The 19,706-nt window shown below is 43.2% G+C and overlaps 3 protein-coding genes and 1 long non-coding RNA gene across 4 annotated transcripts in view; 1 reads left to right on the plus strand and 3 right to left on the minus strand.

Annotated features, from left to right (window-relative positions):
* Positions 1-3,788, plus strand: part of DNAJC5B (DnaJ heat shock protein family (Hsp40) member C5 beta) — a 50,897-nt gene extending 47,109 nt beyond the window's left edge. Inside the window, exon 4 of the mRNA XM_033437593.2 lies at positions 1,330-3,788. Coding sequence (XP_033293484.2) covers positions 1,330-1,424 — 95 coding nt within the window. The 3' untranslated portion in view covers positions 1,425-3,788. The remainder of the gene's footprint in view (positions 1-1,329) is intronic.
* Positions 1-19,706, minus strand: part of LOC125961652 (ATP-dependent RNA helicase DDX3X-like) — a 491,072-nt gene that overhangs the window by 116,360 nt on the left and 355,006 nt on the right. The window lies entirely within an intron of this gene.
* LOC125961654 (uncharacterized) overlaps positions 1-19,706 on the minus strand; it is a 34,279-nt gene that overhangs the window by 7,855 nt on the left and 6,718 nt on the right. Inside the window, exon 2 of the long non-coding RNA XR_007472629.1 lies at positions 7,049-7,170. This is a non-coding gene — a long non-coding RNA (uncharacterized LOC125961654). The remainder of the gene's footprint in view (positions 1-7,048; positions 7,171-19,706) is intronic.
* Positions 11,737-12,900, minus strand: LOC101270462 (protein ILRUN-like). Its single transcript, XM_033437592.2, is given in 2 exon segments — positions 11,737-11,971; positions 11,973-12,900. Coding segments are annotated over 2 exon segments (861 nt in total). The 5' UTR covers positions 12,638-12,900; the 3' UTR covers positions 11,737-11,775.

The raw sequence follows: 19,706 nt of genomic DNA on the forward strand, positions 1-19,706 counted from the left end.
TCTCTTTAATTTATCCTAGTTGGTTCTTGAATCTGTGGATTGGTGTCTTGTATCAATTCCAGGAAATTCTCAGCCATTAAATCATCAAATATTACCTCTACTCTTCTTTTCTTTTCATTTCTTTACGAAAGTCTTATTAAATATAAGTCAGAATATCACTCTATTCTTCATGTCCTTTAGCCTCTTTCCTATTTTATATCTTTGTTTCCCCATGCCACATTCTGATTAATCTCCTCAAATCTGTCTTCTATTCCATTAATTCTCCCTTTAGCTGTTAAACCCCATTCATCAAGTTTTAAAAATTTCAGATGTGTTAATGTCTAAAAGAGATTTTTTATTATTATTAATTTCAAAATCCATTTGATCACTTGAAAAACAAATCTAATTCTTTCTTGTTCTGTGTCTGGTAAGTGCAGGATTTGAAGCCTTTCTGGGTCTGACTGGCTTTCTGTTGTTTCTACTGGCTCTCACTCAGTGTGCATTGTTCCTATGTGTAATGTTCCCCCTCCCCCCATATCTCTCTCTATTTCTCCCTATCTCTCCCATCTCTCTGTTTTTTACTATGAGTTTATGTTTCTTGCAATTTGTGGGGGATTCTTTGAGGGCTGGATTGAAGGTTGGGGCCATTCACTTCTGCTCTGTGCTTTTGCACTGGACCATTTTAAACTAAATTATCAGCCTGAGGTTTCTTAGAACACACAGGTATTGTAAATTTGATCTGCCACATTGTGTGCTCATTAGCTTGCTAACAGACATTTTTAAGGGAGCTCTTCACTTCCTCATCAAAACTCAAGACTAGCAAAATTCCTTGCAGATTTAAGGCTATGGTGATTTAGATAGCACATAACCATTTGGGGTACTAGCTTTATGTGGAGAGCTTCCTATTAGACTCTTCACCCAAGCAAACTCTGGGTCTTGGCCTCTCTCCCAACCAGAGCCATGTATGCAATTGTCCACTGCACGATTCTAGAGGTATTTTTCATATAGATACACACTGCAGTCTATATGACATGGGTGGCAGCCCTGTCCTCATCCCCACAAAATGGTGAAAACTAAAGCTCAAGTTTATCAGTTTTAGAAATTGCCTCAAAGTGAAATCTGGGCTTAGTGCTTTGGTTTTATAATTCTGTAACTAATAGAACTTAAATGAAGAATAAAGACAGTGAGTGTATCCTCCCTTTTGAAGTCCTTTAAAGGGTAGGATCCTTAGTATCTTAGGAATTGAAATGATTTGCTAATCATCATTTCAGCAAAAATATCTACCACTTGCCCCATTAAATGAAATGTAACATAAGAGGGTGTTTACTGGTTTTCTTTGTTTATTTTTAGATATGGACTTTCCAGTTGTCCTCCAGCCTACAAACGCAAATGAGAAAACACAGCTAATCAGAGAAGGACCTCGAAGTTATTGTACAGACTCTTAATATTGAGCCCATTGAGGGTCCACAGTACCTCCTCTTGGTTCAGTCATGTCTCCAGGTGGTCTTGATGGGGGATGGTAGGGGACATGAAATGCTGTGAACTTTTCCACATTTGTATCTTACTTTTAGGTTAAGGAAAGATGATTGCTACATAATTTTCTCAGTATGCAGATTCACTCTTTGAGTAGAATTCCTAATGGAAACACACATTCCATTTTAATGAATAAAGGCCTGAAGAGTTGTTTTATGCTCCTTGTATGAGGTAAGACAGTGGCATTGGACAGGCTTATGAGCCTGCCCTTTATGTGAGCCAGACCTTGTTCCTTATAGACTAAAGTAGTATTTCAAAACCGAAGCCACTTTTCATCTATTTAACTAAATGTAGTATTCATATCTGCCTTTAAATATCAACAGCAAAACATACATGAGAATTTAGGAGGAATATTTTGTGTGTGTGGAGATTTTTCCTGTCATATTCAATATGGCTACAGAAATATTTCAAAGGCAAGAAGAAATTATTAGGTAAAGACAAATCGTATTATTTTAAAGTATATTTTTGAAAGATTACGAATTGTCACTTACTGAAAACTGACAAAACCAGGAAGGAAGAAGTTTTGTGTGTACTTGTAGATTGGCATAAAAACAAAAACAAAAACAAAATTTCAGCCTGGTTAAAGGTTATAAATGATCCAGAAAGTAATTCTGGGCCCAAACCAGCCGCAAACAATGTGTTTAACAATTTTAAGTTAAAATAATTTTTGTCCAACAGGCTTAGATTAGCCAGACTAAGAAAAAGAAACACATGAGGTAAAGGACAGAGTTCTAAATTCTACAGCCTAAATTTAAATTTAACGGCATATCACTCACCCCATCTTCAGTGGGATTAATAACACTGACCAGAAAATGCTCTGCTCTGTGCACGTTGAACATTTATGCTCAGAGGTCATCTCTGCATTTACTTGTTTGAACCTTATATTCATCACGTGGAAGAAACCATATGCTATTTCTAAAATAGTAAGCAGCAAGTGTTTGTTTTTTTCCAGGTCTTCCTTAGTTCTTTATGTAATATTGCATTTTTCAAGATCTTGTTATGTTTTTATGTAACACTGCATGAAATGCCGTTTCCTTTTTTTCTTTGTTTCTTATTCTGCCTCACCACCAAATTACCGTTAATTAAAGTTAAATATACATTGTAAGTGGGAATTGGTGTTATAGCTGATACTTCTGACATAACTAAAACTCTGCTCTAACTCTTGAGTTACTGGAATTCTTTTTTTAAATCGACATAATTAAGTAGAAAGAGCCCTGGTTTGAAAATTAAGAACCTGGTTCTAATCTAAGTGCTCACAAACTAGCCCTGTGACCAAGTGAGATGAGAATAATATGGCTAATCTCTCTGACTCTGTTTTCATATCTTCTCTGTTCATATTCCTAATTGCTGCCAAGATCAGGTGAAATAGTTGAAGTGAAAGAACTCTGAAAAGTCAAGTATTTAACAAGTATAAGATGGTTTCACATGAGTTTGTATGTGTTGATACACATAGACAAATGTAATGTGACTCTTTATGTATATAAACACTCTCATCCAACAAGACCCATGAAAATACCCAATACTAACAGTGCCAGTGACCAGTAAGTGCTCAGAACTCTACTCAACAATTGAGTGCTACTTTCCATTTGAAGGGAACAATGAGATAAACAGCCCCATCTGGGGATAATTTGAGCCACTACATTTCCTTCCTGAGGCCTCTAACCAAAACATCAGTCCTGTTTTTGAACAGGAACTTACAAGTCACGAAGCTCATCTTCTCTTTCTCTCCCAGACCTCTGTTTTCTTTCTGACGCGGAATTTTTTACTTCCACTCCCAGCTTTCCCAGAGAGCTGGTACAAGAGTGGTCGCGATGAGAATAGGGCAGGAATTAGAATCAGAATCAGATGGTGGAATTCCTGGAGGCATTCTGGCCAATGTTTCCCACATAGGGCTAGTTTCTAGTTACCACGGTTGTGGCAAATGCATGCACATGGATGTCTCTGAGTGAGGGAATGAATTCTACAGAATGCCCGTTAGCTACATAGAAACAAGGATCCACTCTCCATCTGAGGAGGGGCCACGTAAGCATCTTGTGGAGTTGCCATCTGGAATCACCTGTTATTATTCTGAGTCCACAAGCATCTTAGCAAAGAAGCATTGAGGAAAGAAAGGACATGCTGACTGTGATCCCCAGCAATGGCTGCATGGCTCCGGTTCATGCAGGGTTAAATAAGCTGCCACTTCAGTGGCTCACTACCTAATCCTGGTCTCCAGGCTATCAGAGAAGGGGATTTCGTATAAGGTTTCATAGGTCAACCATTTATTTATCGTTTTGCTGTCTTACATCAGAACATAAAAATATATATGCATTTTTATTTACCACAATACACACATTTTATTTCTTTGAGCATAAGTGACATTCTATTTCTACATTTCAAATGGTATGTAGACTAAAACACATTTGACATGGCCTGGTCTGGAAACACACTTACCTGGCAATGCACTGGCTGATCTTCTGACCTACAGAAAGGGTTCCAATTAAGGCTACCTGATCTCTCTGACAGGCACAATAATGGTCCCCCAAGATGTGCACATCCTAATTCTCAGGCCTTTCATGGCAAAACAGATTTTATGGATGTGATTATTAATGACCTTAAGATAGGGAGATTATCCTGGATTATCCAAGTGGGCCCTATCTAATCACTCTGGTCCTTACAAATGGAGAGCCTTTCCTGACTATGGAGAGAGAGAGGTGACAACAGAAGAATGGTAAGAGAGATACAACTGACAATCAGAGAATGACTAGAGATATGCTTTACAGATGGAAGAGGAAAAGGGCCATAAGCCAAGGTGTGCAGGCAGCCTCCGACAGCTGGAAAACTCAAGGAAATGGATTCTCCTCTAGAGCCTCCAGAAGGAAACACAGCCTAGCAAAACACTGATTTCAGCCCACTGACACCCATGTCAAACTTCTGACCTCCAGAGCTGTATGAGTTCAACACTGAATCAGTGCTCCTCACTTGTTTCTTCCTTGTCCTTTTGACTCCTTATTCTATATTCCTCTTTTGTTTCACTCCCTCATCCTGTCTCTTTAATTTTACTTTCTGCTTTGTCCCTTCCCTTCCGTTTCTCAACACTCCGTCTCCTTCCCTGTCCTCCTCTCCCACTTCCACCTTTCTTACATTTGACCTTCATTTCCCTGTTTTAGTCTCCTAATCTCTCTGCTCACCATTGTCAACCCTCTGCTTTCACATTTACTGGAATTTTTAGATAAACTGAACTTTTGGCAATCTACCCCAACTGGTGTAGGGTGCAGAAGGGAGAGACAGGAAATAGCCTGGGTAACAGGATATTAGTAAAGGAATGTCTTCCCTCCTCCAACTTCAAGCACGAATAATCATAACGCTAATAGGCAAAGGGAGAGCAAAAGTATTTTTCATTCAGTTCTCTGAGTATATTGACAAATAGAAATAATTTTAGAGACCAAATCATTTGAATGAATGGCAAGGTAATTTATTAGACATTAATTTTGGTCTGTCCTTAGTACTGTAGGAATCTCACTCGAAGGAATGAGTGCTCTCCTGATTTTTTTTTTTTTTTTTTTTTTTTGCGGTACACGGGCCTCTCACCGTTGTGGCCTCTCCTGCTGTGGAGCACAGGCTCCAGACGCGCAGGCTCAGCGGCCATGGCTCACGGGCCCAGCCGCTCCGCAGCATGTGGGATCTTCCCAGACCAGGGCACGAACCCGTGTCCCCTGCATCGACAGGCGGACTCCCAACCACCGCGCCACCAGGGAAGCCCTCCTGATTTATCTTTAAAAGGTCACTCCCTTGCTGCCCTAGCCTCAGACGTTAAAAACAAAGGTAGTCAGACACATGGAAAACAACCACCTATGTATGCTTTTGTTTGGGCTGTTGGAAAGGTGCGTGCTGGGAACTCCCTGGTGGTCCAGTGGTTAGGACTCCACGCTCTTATGCCCAGGCTCAATCCCTGGTCGAGGAACTAAGACCCCACAAGCCATGCGGCACGGCCAGATAAAAAAGAAAGAAAAAAAAGATGTGTGCTGAAATTTTAGGAAGAGACGTACCCCCATCATGAGGGGCCTCTAGACTAAAAACAGGTTGGAGAGTTCGGGGGGGCAGTTCCCAGAGTAGCCCAGACTTGTGTCCCCACAGAGGAGAGGCTCTGGTGAGATAGCACTTGGATGCCTCGGTGACAAAATTAAGTCAGGACTTTGTAGACATTAAGATTCTTGGGCCCACATCTGGCCCCTCAAAGTAACCACACAGGGTTGGACACTGAGACCTCAGGAGCAACCAGGGGACAAAGACATAAACCCTTGCAGACCCCTTATAATCTGAAGAAGGGGAAGGACTCTCAACACCCGGCTGAAGTGAAATTTCTTGCTATCCTGTTAAACTGCAGCTCTAAGCCAAAGTTTAATTTAGAACACACCATCAAGAGACTTCCCCCAGATCTTTTCCCAAATGTCATTCTTTGCAGGCTTTCTAGACCACCCTGCCTAGGGCTGTTAACACCCTCCACCTCACGCTTCCTATTTTCCTTCTCTGCTTTTTCTCCTTAGTACCTTTTTATCTTTCTCCCACACCACAGGGCCTAAGATTTTTGTCTGTTTTGTGCCCTGAATTCCTATTGCTTAAAAGAGTGCCTGACACATGGTAGACAGTTGGGGCATATTTGTTAAATGAGTAAATGTTTAACCTGTGTCATAGAATAAAGAAATTCCTACCTGCTAGAAATGCAGAAGCTGCTAGAATCCTTAGTTTTTAGGGAGGCTTAGCATATTAATAGCAAAATTAATTAACTTAATTAATAGAAAAATTAATACGTTAGCTTGGCACCCAATCAAACCTCTGGCTCAGTTTCAGAGTTATCTTTTTTTTAAATTTCATCAGCCAGCCATCCCTTACTCCTCACTGATAAGAAGGCGAATGTCCATTTCCAGGCAACAGTCCTTCTCCAAGCAGAGAAAGACCTTTATTCAAGAAACACAAGTCCTCCTCTCCAAAACCCCTCTTCTTCCAGCCTTCAGCCCTCCTAAGCACCTAAGTAACAGTCATCTTCATATTATTCCTGAGCAGTTCTAGACCACAAAGGGCCAGAAATTTAGATTCAGTCACGTATAACCAGTTTCTGTAAAACAAAGCCATTTGCAAATTGTAGGTGGCTCAAGTTAGCAGCAATTTCCGGAACTACATCCTAGAGTCAGCATTTACATCTGTGCTTTGCACAGTGCTAAAAATGAAGAGACTAATAAATACCTGTTGATTAATTCTCACAACATATACCACTTCTGAGAAAAGTCTTGCTCCAAAAGGGGACTTAAACATGCTCAGTGCCAAAATGTGATACAATTTTCTGGAATTTTCATGCTATTCCAGGGCTGTCCCCAAGAAGCAAAACTAAATTCCCAGAACCATATCAGCAGTTACAGGACAGCGGTTAACACACTCTGCTCACAGCTGGGCTGCCAACGGAGCTTTCTCATAGCTGAAAATCTGATTATCAGCTTCTCCAACGCCTGAGAACCCCCAGGCACATCCCTGTTCCCAGGGCCAGGAAGAAGCATCTTACCTGGGAGGGTTTTTTCTTCTTACTTCTGAGTAATCTGCTCTGGTACCCACATATCTCCACTCCTGAGATGTCCAGATTCATCTCCAGATTCATCTCCTTTCATCTACGACACGCTTTCTTTTCTGATGAAGAATAATTGGGGGAAATTTTTTAGTACAGATATTCACTTTGGGAATGAAATTCCAAAATTTTCTCTAATTTTTTTAGAATGATCTATTTGGGCATGTATACACACTATTTACTAAACTGATATTTTCAGAATTATTATAATTGCAAAAAGCGATATTTTAAAGCTAACCTAGATTAGCTTTATGAAAGTAAAAAATGAAAGCCACCAAGCAATGAAAAGTATTGCCTATATACTGATTAACTTATTAGCATAACAATTTTCTATAAAATGCCTTCATTTCAAAAGTTTATTGTATTTAGCATGGAATTTATTTTTTTAACTCCATATATAGCATACTAGGAAATTTAATTTTCAGCTACCAAAACCTGAAAGATACATGTTATTCTGAATAAGAGGGTAAAGCTTTAATAGATTTTCAAATGATTCATTTCCCTGCTTATCTCCTGCTTTTCTTAATTCTCTCTCTTACCTCTTCTCAGCACATCCCATACCCCAAGCTAAAGGATTTGAAAGGTGGAGGAAAGTGTTGGGTTTTAGGATCACAGGTGCATTTGTATTTGAAAAAACATGATTCATTTCTTCATAAATTAAAAATCTGTTGCACGAACAATAATAACCAACAGTCCCCATGCTCAGGACCTGACACTGTCGTAAGAGCTTTTTATTAGCTTTATATATTTAATATTTACATATTCACTTAATGCTCACAACAACCTGTGGGACAAGTACTATCAGCATTATTATTCCCCAGTTTTCAGACAGTCTAAAACAGAAAGGTGAAGTAACTTGGCCATGATCACCCAGTTAGTGAGGGGTAGAGCAGACTGGTCCTCAAGTCCATGATGTTAACAGCTGCACTGTATTACCTCTCCACAATGATCTTATATTTCCAACTACATTTGTCCTTGAAAACGAACCTTCTACGCCTCCCTGCCCAGATCCTTCCCAGGGCTCTTTTATTTTCAAAAGAACTGTCACTCCTGTCACTCCTTTTATTATCTACCTTTCTCTTCAACTGCCCTTTGCTGCTCAAGAAGATTCCTCTAGGGAGTGGCCCTTTCTTAATTCCCAGTGACTTCCTCAAGTAAATCCTCGAAGACTCAAAATCCTCAAATTCCTCAAGAGCAAATTCCTGAAGGCTTCCTCTGTGCCCTCCTCCTTCCCCTGCTACCTGCAGCACCTGCTTCCTTGGGAAGCCCGTGTGCCTTTCGTAGGGCTACCTGCCACTTCTCTTGCCTGACCAATAACTGCAACGTTAATCAAGTGAGTGAGAAGTTGGATTTTTTTTTTCTTCAGGGTTTTTTTTAGTCTGTGTTAATCATACAAATATTCATGTATACAGTCAGGAGAAACTGCCTCATCTTTGTCACCTCCCAGGCACCAGGAGGCCCCACCGCAAACAGCCAGCCAGCTTGCTTGCTGCCACACCACTGTCCAGAAGGAGAGGGCAGCAGCTCCAGCATTCACCCAAGGAGACAGAGAAAAGGCGAGGCAGGGTGGGGCGGGCAGTCAGCTCGCAGTGCTGGGCCCTGGTAACGCCACCACCCTCTCCCACTGGGGCTCACAGTGAATCTGGGGAGGGGTTTATCCTTATGCCCACTTCCCACCTGGGCCACCCTTGGGCCACACCAGCTGTCTTGGTGAGGTTCTCTCCTGGCTGAAAGTGCCTTTGATGGACGTTCGGTAACAGCCAGTCCTTGCTGGGGGAAGAGAAGGCTGTTTCTTGTAGAAAAATGCCCCCAATTCAACTGTCCCCATGGCAAAAAAAGAAAAGCAGGCACGCGTGCACACATGCACACCTCACTCCGTGCAAACAGACAGGTTCCTCCCAAGCCTGAGTCCCTCTGCCTCCCCTGCTGGCCTCAGGTCCTTAAGGATGCTGCCTGCCTCACCTCGCGGGTGCCAGACACTGGTGGTCCTGCCCAGAGGCAGCCTGCCACTTGGTAAGGAGTCCAAGAGGAACAGACTACTGGGGCTGAGAGGGTAGCCTCTGCTGGCCCACTAGGCAGTGGAAAAGAGGGGCTCTGAGGACTTGCTCAGAGCCCACACTAGCGAGAAGAGGCAGGACGAATGGTACTAAGGGCCGCCAGGCCCTGGGAGGACCACGGACTCCTTCCGCCCCTACTCCGCGGCTGGCGCTCGCTCTGGCCTCTGCAAGGAGCGCACCGCTCCAAAGATGTGCACAGAAAGGGTTTGTTCTTGGGAGAGAAGCCAACGTGCTTGGGACAATTACCTTGCCAGGTGAGACTGCCTAAAAGCAAGGGGAGGAGCAGAATCCTTGTGGCAGGCCCAGACCCACTGACGGGGACCCGTGAAGCCACTGCTGCATAACGGCAGGCAGCCCCCCTGGAAAAAGGGGAAGGGGCACCTAGTGTGGGGGAGATGAGGAAGCCCGGAGACCAGCGGGTGTAAAGCCTCCCATGATCCTGCAGGGGCAGCTGGAGATGTGATGCTTTGAGGGCTATCCAGTGAGCAGAATGGTTGGGCATGTGTGGGCTCCAGGGTGGCGGTGTCCCCGGAGGTTGGCAGCAACAGTGGCACCGGTCTGGGCCCAATAGGGCCCTCAAACAAAAAGCCATCGTGAGCCCCTGGCTTGGACCTGTGGTGACCTGGGCACCTGGCAGGGACTCCCCTCTGCTCTGCTGGGAATGGGGTGCTCTGTGTGTGCACAGAAAGTAGGTGCTCCAGTGTGCGCTCTAGTCCGGCCCCAGCCCCAGCGGCACTGCCCTTTCAGCAGGCAGGCTCCACCCTCCCCCGGGGCTTCTCCAGTGGACCAATGTTTACGCCCCCTTTTATTTGGGGTGAGGTGGGGAGGCAAAGGGAGAATTTCATACAAGCTTTTCTCTCACAGTCAAGCTTGAAAAACATAACCGTCTCAGAAGTGGACGAGGAGGAACAAACAACAGGCGTTTTGGGAACTCAGACACCCAAACAGAGCCAGACAGACTCTCAGCCACACCCAGGCCACATGACCCCTGCGGCCAATCAGCGAGCTGGACTCCCTGCTGCCTCACAGCCGGGGGGGGGGGGGGGATGGGGGTGTGGCAACAGGCAGGTGACCCAGCAATGGCACCCTAGATCCGTATGCCCGGCTACCAAACGAACCAAGACTCGAGGGAAGGACGGGGGGAGAAGAGAAGAGGGACTTTGCATACTCCTGTATCTTTGGCACACAGCTGTTCTGGCCTGGTTTGAGCTTCCTGTGGAGATATCCACATCTCAACCTGCTCGGAACGTGCGGGATGCCAGTGGGGCCACCTGTCCCAGGGAGCAGCCAGCCAACCAACCTGTGCTCCGGCTGGGCTATGCCTTGCCCGCCACCTCCCAATAGCTAAGCATCCTGCCCAGGGAGGGGGTCCTTTCATTCCCAGCAAAATGTGGTCTCCAAGATCACGCAGTCAGTAAGTGTGGCCCTTCCCCACGGCAAATTCCCCATCTGGGGCTCCATTTTCATACCTTAACAGCTCAGCCTCCACTAACAGGCTGCGAAAACACCACAAAGGACAACTGGAGGGAAACGCAGGGAAGGGAGTCGTGTGACAACAGAGAAGCAGGGGACACCTTCACATTCGCCTGCTGCACACTCGCTGGTGAGCTGCACCAACACCCGTGTGTGTGTGCACGCAGCACGCACATATACACAGCACAGAGGCACCGTTCCCAGAGTGGATGGGGAGCCGCTGTGTACCAAGAACCCGAAAGAGCAGTAAGCGGGATGGCGTTTCTCTCCGCCAAGAGAAACGTGGAAGGAAAGCAATTTGAATTGTCACGAGCGTGTGCAGGAGGTCACCTCGCGGCCTCACAAACTCCCCCGTCACCTGAGATCTGTCCTCCAGGCTTCCTCTGCCGGCCACACAGGGAAGTTTGGTCTTCAAGAGGTTCTGATGCTAAGAAGCCACAGGGTTGACGAATAAACGTCAAGGGTGTAAATCAACAGAAGATTAAAGAGAAAAGAAGAGGAAAAGCGTGATAACCCACAGGCTGATGCCACTAAAAACAAGTGGGGTCAGAGTCCTGTGGAATCAGGTGGCACGGCAGGCGTCCTCCTATAGCACCTACCCACAGAGCCCCCAAGCAGCCCGTGCCAGCTTTGAACCTGAATTGCTTCCAGAGCAAGCGGCTAGTCTATACACAGAATGTTATCCCTTATCTAAAAAAATAAAAGTGGGGAAAGAGGGGAAACAATTAACATGTGCTCAAAACTACAAGCTGTCTGTAGGCAAAATAATTTTTGTTTAAAAGATGGCTTTTTTCCCCTCATTTTAAACTTTTTTTTCCTTCCCGAGCGCCCTGATGACTTGTTACACTGACGCCTAATAAACAAAACCCAAAGTGGCTTTCTTCTTGGTCGCCTTAACACCACTCCCACCACTCAGCGTTCACACACACACACACACACACACACACACACACACACACACACACGCTGAGTTTACTCAAAACTAGTCTTTCTGATTCTTCTTCTTCTTCTTCCAGGATGGGGGTCAGAGCCACAGGTCCCTGCGATGTGGTCTGCAATCCAGAGGAACCCCTTGCCCTCCCCTCCCAGAGTCAAGCCTTGTGTCTTTCGTTAATTTTTCTTCTTGGTGACACCCGTTTAAGACTGACTGAAGGGGTAAGGCCCGCGGAGCCCCTTACTGTAAGTCACGACTGATAAGTTGTTTGCGTGACTGCTGGGGGACAGATTTACAGAGTTCTGGGGGAGTCTACTCTCATCTTGCTCGGTTTGGTCAGGCGCGGGAGCCCGTGTGTTTTTGCTGATCGAGTCGAACCCGGAACCCCCAGGGTCTTTTGTTTTCATCTGAATGTCGGTTCTTTTGGGGAGAGGCAAACAGGGTGAAGTTTCCTGCCACCTTGCGATGTGGCTGTGTGTGGAACTCCGTTTCAAAAGATGACAGCTGCTGTGCTACTCCTAGAAGTCCACCCGCCTCCACACTGAGAATGACCCAGATGACATCTCCATAGTAGAGTCCTGTAGCAGTGCACATCCGCCACTGTCCCTGATCCATTCCTGCTCTGCAGGGGCTGCACATCTGGATGCTGACATCTGCAATCTCCTGGGGGTTTAGCAATCTCACCAACACCATGTTCACATGTCCAAGTTGGTCTCCCCTGACATATTTAAGACAAACCCCTGGAGGCCAGGCCTCTGCCCCAGAATTTTGGATCCGCCATGTTTTTATATATTGAGCATAAGGGGATATCGACTCCCGTTCTCCTATGGTGACATCTTCAACAAAGGACACAGACGGCACACTGATGTTTGGGCTCTCAAAGTCATAATAGGCGCCAATTGCTCCTTGTAGGTTCCAGCTGGTCATGTCCAGGAGGAAGGCGCAGCCGGCCGGGTTGAGCTGGAAGCCGAGCAACCGCTGGAACTCAGAGACGAGCACGACCTTGTCGGCGGTGCCCAGGCAGCTGAACTTCTGCACCAGCCCAGGGTCCGGGCCCACGTCCATGCTGTCCGTGGCTGGCGCCGGACACTCGCTTCCCCGCCTCCTCACAACTGGGCCGCTACCGCGCCGCCGAGCCCGGGGACTGCGAGGGGGGCCGCTGCTAGCTGGCGCCGCGACCCTGCTCCTCCGGGTTAGGCCCCAGGCCTCTCACCGCCCGCAGGGATAAACTCACTCAGCCACGGGCTCACTCTCGCGCTGCCCGCCCCCCCCCAGCGCTGACACCCCGCCGGGCCACCTCTCACTTCTCCCCTGCCTCCGCCGCAAGGTGGATTTTTTTTTTAATTTAAAAAGTGATTCTAGAGTAGTCGGTATTGGTAAACAGCTGTGACTTTTAAATTCTGATAACGTTCCTGCCACAATTTTCTAGGATGTGTAGATAGTGTTAAGAAAACTTAATATGTTTTTTAATAACAAACAAACATATGTATGGTGCTTCCTATGGGCCAGACCCTATTCTTAGTGTAGCGCTTAATACAGATTGACTCATTTAATCCTCACAGCAGCCCTATAAGGTAGGTACTATCATTTCCCATTTCACAGATGGGAAAGTTGGAGACATTAAATCGTGCCATTAATAACAGAAGAACCAGCATTTGGACTCAGGTAGTCTAGCTCTCCCATCTATCTGCTTAATTACTACACCACCCTGGTGCCCTAAGACATATGTGAATTCTGTAAAGTCAGAAACAATACTTATTTAATGTCAAAACAGAGTTTACCCTCAGTATATTCTAACTTGTCCCCTCCCTACTAAAAGTGAATACAAAGGTCTGTAAATCCAAGTTAATATATCCTGTTCCATTATTCTGATTCCATAAGATTGGAATGAGAACCTTTGCTATTATATATAAAAATAAGGCATTTCAATACCACTCATACAATGAGATGTACAATCTTTTCATGACTTCAAATGTTATCTATTCATAATAAAAGTGAAATTATACTCAATTTCTCCATTGTACAAAATAAGGTACAAATTGTGAAATTTCTATTAGTAAAAATATACCGTTACTTATGTCAGACTATTAAATTAGCAATCCTTTACTATTTCTTCATAGTACAAAGGAAATACAACTTAGCAAACTTTAACTTTTTCTAAAGGAATTTTATCTGCAACCATTTAAAATAAATGTGTGTGTGTGTGTGTATATGTATATATACTGTATCAATTTATTTTGCTTTTCTCCTACGTCAATTTTCCACTCTCAGAAGCACAGTACCCTCCACACTCTGGATCTACCTGTGCTTTATTTCTCCCTCTGGTACTCACCACTGTTGAACCTACTCTACATGTTATTTACGGTCAATTTATTGTCTGCCCCTGCAGAATGTGTGCTCCATCAGAGGAGGGATTTGTCTGTTTTGTTTACTGCTACGTCTCCAGCACTAGAACAATGCCTAACACGTAGTAGAGAGTAAATAAAAGGCTGTTAAAGGAATATGAATCTCTGAAGAAAATCTCCCTGCAACAGCCTCCCCCTCCCTCCCCCACCCCCCAAATCATACCTTTGGGGAAGACACTGTGTGAACAAGATGAGAGCTCTACTTTCCCTGAGTGTGAAAGACTGCAAGGGAGTTTGCAGAGGCTTATGGAGCCCTGGGAGGTGGATGGGTCAGTCTTGCTGTCTCCCTGTAGTACAAATGGCTCCTGTTAACCTGCTTAATGGAGGTGGGGAGCTGCGGGTTAGTCTCATTAAGAGCTTTCGAGGTAGTGATTCGGCATATAATTCAGGATTTAGTGTAACTTAATAATATAGTCAATTCTCACGATCACAGATTCCACATTTGCAAATTTGCCTACCTGCTAATATTTATTTGTAACCCCAAAATCAATACTCAGGGTGCTTTCGTGGTCATTCACAGAGATATACAGAACAGCAAAACATGCCAGCTGCCCAGAGTGCCTGCTCCCAGCTGAGACCGACAAGACGACATTCTTTTTGTTTCAGCTTTCTTACTGTAAACAAGTGTCACTTTGTTTTGCACTTTTGTGCTTTTTGTTGGTAATTTCACTATTTAAAATGTTTAAAAGCACAGTGCTGCCTAGTGTTCCTAAGTGCAAGAAATTACGATGTGCCTCATGGAAAAAATCTGTATGTTAGATAAGCTTCTTTCAGATATGAGTAACAGTGCTGCTGGGCATGAGTTCCATGTTACTGGATCAGTAGTATGCATTAAATAAGGTGTCCTTACAGAAACATGCATAAAACAAGGTCGTGTACTGATCACTTAATGATGAAAACGTTGTGAACAGAGGCTTAAGGGAACTTAACCCTGTATTTCCCCCAGAAGCAATGGTTCCGTATTCGCTAAATCACTGTTTGCGGTGACTTCTATAGAACCTAACTAGCAGGCATAACAAGAATCAACTGTAGCTCCCCTGGAGTTCTCCAGCATGGTTCCCTTTCTGACTTTGGAAACATCATCTCTGTGCTTTCTCACAAATAACCTTCCCGGACACAGTAAATATTTACAGAAAGCCATGGATGAGGAATCAGCAAACCTGAATTCATCCCTCCTCCCCCAATTTGGAGGGTCAGTCTGAGGAAATTACTTAACCTTTCTTGGTAGAGCCTTGTGATCTGCAAAAGGTCTCCTTAACTGAAAGGAAGAGCGTGAAAGCCCTCTCATGTTGATGTGTGTAAGGTATTCTTCCAAGCTGAACAACGGCTTTTTCCTTCAGATCTCAGGGCATCTTGGCAGCATTTTCATGGAGCTCCATTGTTAACAAATTTCAGGAACTTGATCATTGGGTTCAAGAGATGAAAAGACAGTCTCCTTGAATAAACCAATACTTTCCTACTCCCAGAATCCTGGTCATCACTGAACCTTGCCTGACATCAGAAACTGCCTTTCAACCTCCCTTCTCCCAGGGAGCAGTCCAGCATCCAGTCCCTCTAACTCAAGTGTCCAACTGGCGACAAGTAGTGCCAAGCAAGGAGTCCTGGCTAGTGACTCAGGAGATCTGAACTCTCATCTGCCGTTGTTCAACTTTGTTACTGAAGGTAAGCCATTTCACATCTTTGGGCATCAGCTCCTTCATTTAAAAGCAACTGTTACAAGCCTCGTAGATAGACTCATCCACCAGAGGGCAGAGAGCAGAAGCAAGAAGAACTACAATTCCACAGCCTGTGGAACAAAAACCACATTCACAGAAAGATAGACAAGATGAAAAGGCAGAGGGCTATGTACCAGATGAAGGAACAATATAAAACCCCAGAAAAACAACTAAATGAAGCGGAGACAGGCAACCTTCCAGAAAAAGAATTCAGAATAATGATAGTGAAGATGATCCAGGACCTCGGAATAAGAATGGAGGCAAAGACCGAAAAGATGCAAGAAATGTTTAACAAAGACCTAGAAGAATTAAAGAACAAGCACCTAGAAGAATCAAAGAACAAACAAAGAGAGATGAACAATACAATAATTGAAATGAAAAATACACTAGAAGGAATCAATAGCAGAATAACTGAGGCAGAAGAACAGATAAGTGACCTGGAAGACACAATGGTGGAATTCACTGCCACGGAACTGAATAAAGGATGAAAAGAAATGAAGACAGCCTAAGAGACCTCTGGGACAACATTAAACAAAACAACATTCACATTATAGGGGTCCCAGAAGGAGAGGAGAGAGAGAAATGACCCAAGAAAATATGTGAAGAGATTATAGTCGAAAACTTCCCTAACATGGGAAAGGAAATAGCCACCCAAGTCCAGGAAGTTCAGAGAGTCCCAGGCAGGATAAACCCAAGGAGAAACACGCCAAGACACGTAGTAATCAAACTGACAAATATTAAAGACAAAGAAAAATTATTGAAAGCAACAAGGGAAAAATGACAAATAACATACAAGGGAACTCGCATAAGATTAACAGCTGACTTCTCAGCAGAAACTCTACAAGCCAGAAGGGAGTGGGACGATATATTTAAAGTGATGAAGGGGAAGACCCTACAACCAAGATTACTCTACCTGGCAAGGATCTCATTCACATTCAACAGAGAAATCAAAAGCTTTACAGACAAGCAAGATCTAAGAGAATTCAGCACCCCCAAACCAGCTCTACAACAAATGCTAAAGGAACTTCTCTAAGTGGGAAACACAAGAGAAAAAAAGGACCTACAAAAACAAACCCATAAAAATTAACAAAATGGTAATAGGAACTTACATATCGATAATTACCTTAAACGTGAATGGATTAAATGATACAACCAAAAGACACAGGCTCACTGAATGGATACAAAAACAAGACCCATATATATGCTGTCTACAAGAGACCCACTTCAGACCTAGGGACACATACAGACTGAAAGTGAGGGGATGGAAAAAGATATTCCATGCATAAGGAAATCAAAAGAAAGCTGGAGTAGCAATACTCATGTCAGGTAAAATAGACATTAAAATAATGAATGTTACAAGAGACAAGGAAGGACACTACATAATGATCACGGGATCAATCCAAGAAGAAGAGAAAACAATTATAAATATATATGCACCAAACATAAGAGCACTTCAATACATAAGGCAACTGCTAACAGCTAGCTACAAAAGAGGAAATAAACAGTAACACAATAACAGTGAGGGAGTTTAACACCTCACTTACACCAATGGACAGATCATCCAGAGAGAAAATTAGTAAGGAAACACAAGCTTTAAATGACACAATAGACCAGATAGATTTAATTGATATTTATAGGACATTCCATCCAAAAACAGCATATTACACTTTCTTCTCAAGTGCACACGGAACATTCTCCAGGATAGATCACATCTTGGGTCACAAATCAAGCCTTGGTAAATTTAAGAAAACTGAAATCAAATCAAGCATCTTTTCTGACCACATCTTTTCTATGAGATTAGAAATCAATTATGGGGAAAAAAACGTAAAACACACAAACACATGGAGGCTAAACAATACGTTACTAAATAACGAAGAGATCACCGAAGAAATCAAAGAGGAAATCAAAAAACACCTACAGACAAATTACAATGAAAACACGATGATCCAAAACCTATGGGATGCAGGAAAAGCAGTCCTAAGAGGGAAGTTTATAGCAATACAAGCCTACCTCAAGAAACAAGAAAAATCTGAAATGAACCATCTACCTTACACCTAAAGGAAATAGAGAAAGAAGAAGAAACAAAACCCAAAGTTAGTAGAAGGAAAGAAATCATAAAGATCACAGTAGAAATAAATGAAATAGAAACAAAGAAAACAATAGCAAAGATCAATAAAACTAAAAGCTGGTTCTTTGAGAAGATAAACAAAACTGATAAACCTTTAGCCAGACTCATCAAGAAAGAGAGGGAGAGGACTAAAATCAATAAAATTAGAAATGAAAAAGGAGAAGTTACAACAGACACTGCAGAAATACAAAGCATCCTAAGAGACTACTACAAGCAACTCTATGCCAATAAAATGGACAACCTGGAAGAAATGGACAAATTCTTAGAAAGGTATAACCTTCCAAGACTGAACCAGGAAGAAATATGAACAGACCAATCACAAGCACTGAAATTGAAACTGTGATTAAAAATCTTCCAACAAACAAACGTCGAGGACCAGATGGCTTCACAGGTGAATTCTATCAAACATTTAGAGAACAGCTAACACTCATCCTTTTCAAACTCTTCCAAAAATTGCAGAAGGAACACTCACAAACTCATTCTATGAAGCCACCATCACCCTGACACCAAAACCAAAGATACTACAAAAAAAGAATATTACAGACCAATATCACTGATGAATATAGATACAAATATCCTCAACAAAATATAGCAAACAGAATTTAACAACACAGTAAAAGGATTATATACCATGATCAAGTGGGATTTATCCCAGGGATGCAAGGATTCTTCAATATATGCAAATCAATCAATGTGATACACCATTTTAACAAATTGAAGAATAAAAACCATATGATCATCTCAATAGATGCAGAAAAACCTTTTGACAAAATTCAACACCCATTTATGATAAAAACTCTCCAGAAAGTGGGCACAGAGGGAACCTACCGCAACATAATAAAGGCCATATAGGACAAACACAATGGTGAAAAACTGAAAGCATTTCCTCTAAGATCAGGAACAAGACAAGGATGTCCACTCTCGCCACTATTATTCAACATAGTTTTGGAAGTCCTAGCCGTGGCAATTAGAGAAGAAAAAGAAATAAAAGGAATACAAATTGGAAAAGAAGTAAAACTGTCACTGTTTCCAGATGACATTATACTATACATAAAGAATCCTAAAGATGCCACCAGAAAACTACTAGAGCTAATCAGTGAATCTGGTAAAGTTGCAGGATACAAGATTAATGCACAGAAATCTCTTGCATTCCTATACACTTACAACGAAAGATCAGAAAGAGAAATTTGGGAAACAAAGCCATTACCATTGCAACAAAAAGAATAAAATACCTAAGAATAAACCTACCTCAGGAGGTAAAAGACCTGTACTCAGAAAACTATAAGACAGGCTTCCCTGGTGACACAGTGGTTAAGTCCACCTGTCAGTGCAGGGGACACAGGTTCGAGCCCTGGTCCGGGAGGATGCTGCGGAGCAACTAGGCCCGTGCACCACAGCTACTGAAGCCCGTGTACCTAGAGCCGTGTGCCTAGAGCCGTGCTCCGCAACAAGAGAGGCCACCATGATGAAAAGCCCGTGCACCACAGTGAAGAGTGGCCACTGCTCGCCGCAACTGGAAAGGGCCCACGCGCAGCAACAAAGACCCAACGCAGCCAAAATAAATAAATAAAATTTTTAAAAAACCTGTAAGACACTGATGAAAGAAATCAAAGATGACAAAAACAGATGGAGAGATATACCATGTTTTTGGATTGGAAGCATCAATATTGTGAAAATGACTATACTACCCAAAGCAAACTAAAGATTGAATGCAATCCCTATAAAATTACCAGCAGCATTTTTTACAGAACTAAAACAAAAAATCTTATAATTCGTATGGAGACACAAAAGACCCCAAATAGCAAAAGCAATCTTGAGAAAGAAAAACAGAGCTGGAGGAATCAGACTCCCTGACTTCAGACTATACTACAAAGCTACGGTAATCA

This window comes from Orcinus orca, chromosome 17 (genome assembly GCF_937001465.1).
Source record: "Orcinus orca chromosome 17, mOrcOrc1.1, whole genome shotgun sequence".
In the NCBI taxonomy this organism is placed as follows: Eukaryota; Metazoa; Chordata; class Mammalia; order Artiodactyla; family Delphinidae; genus Orcinus; species Orcinus orca.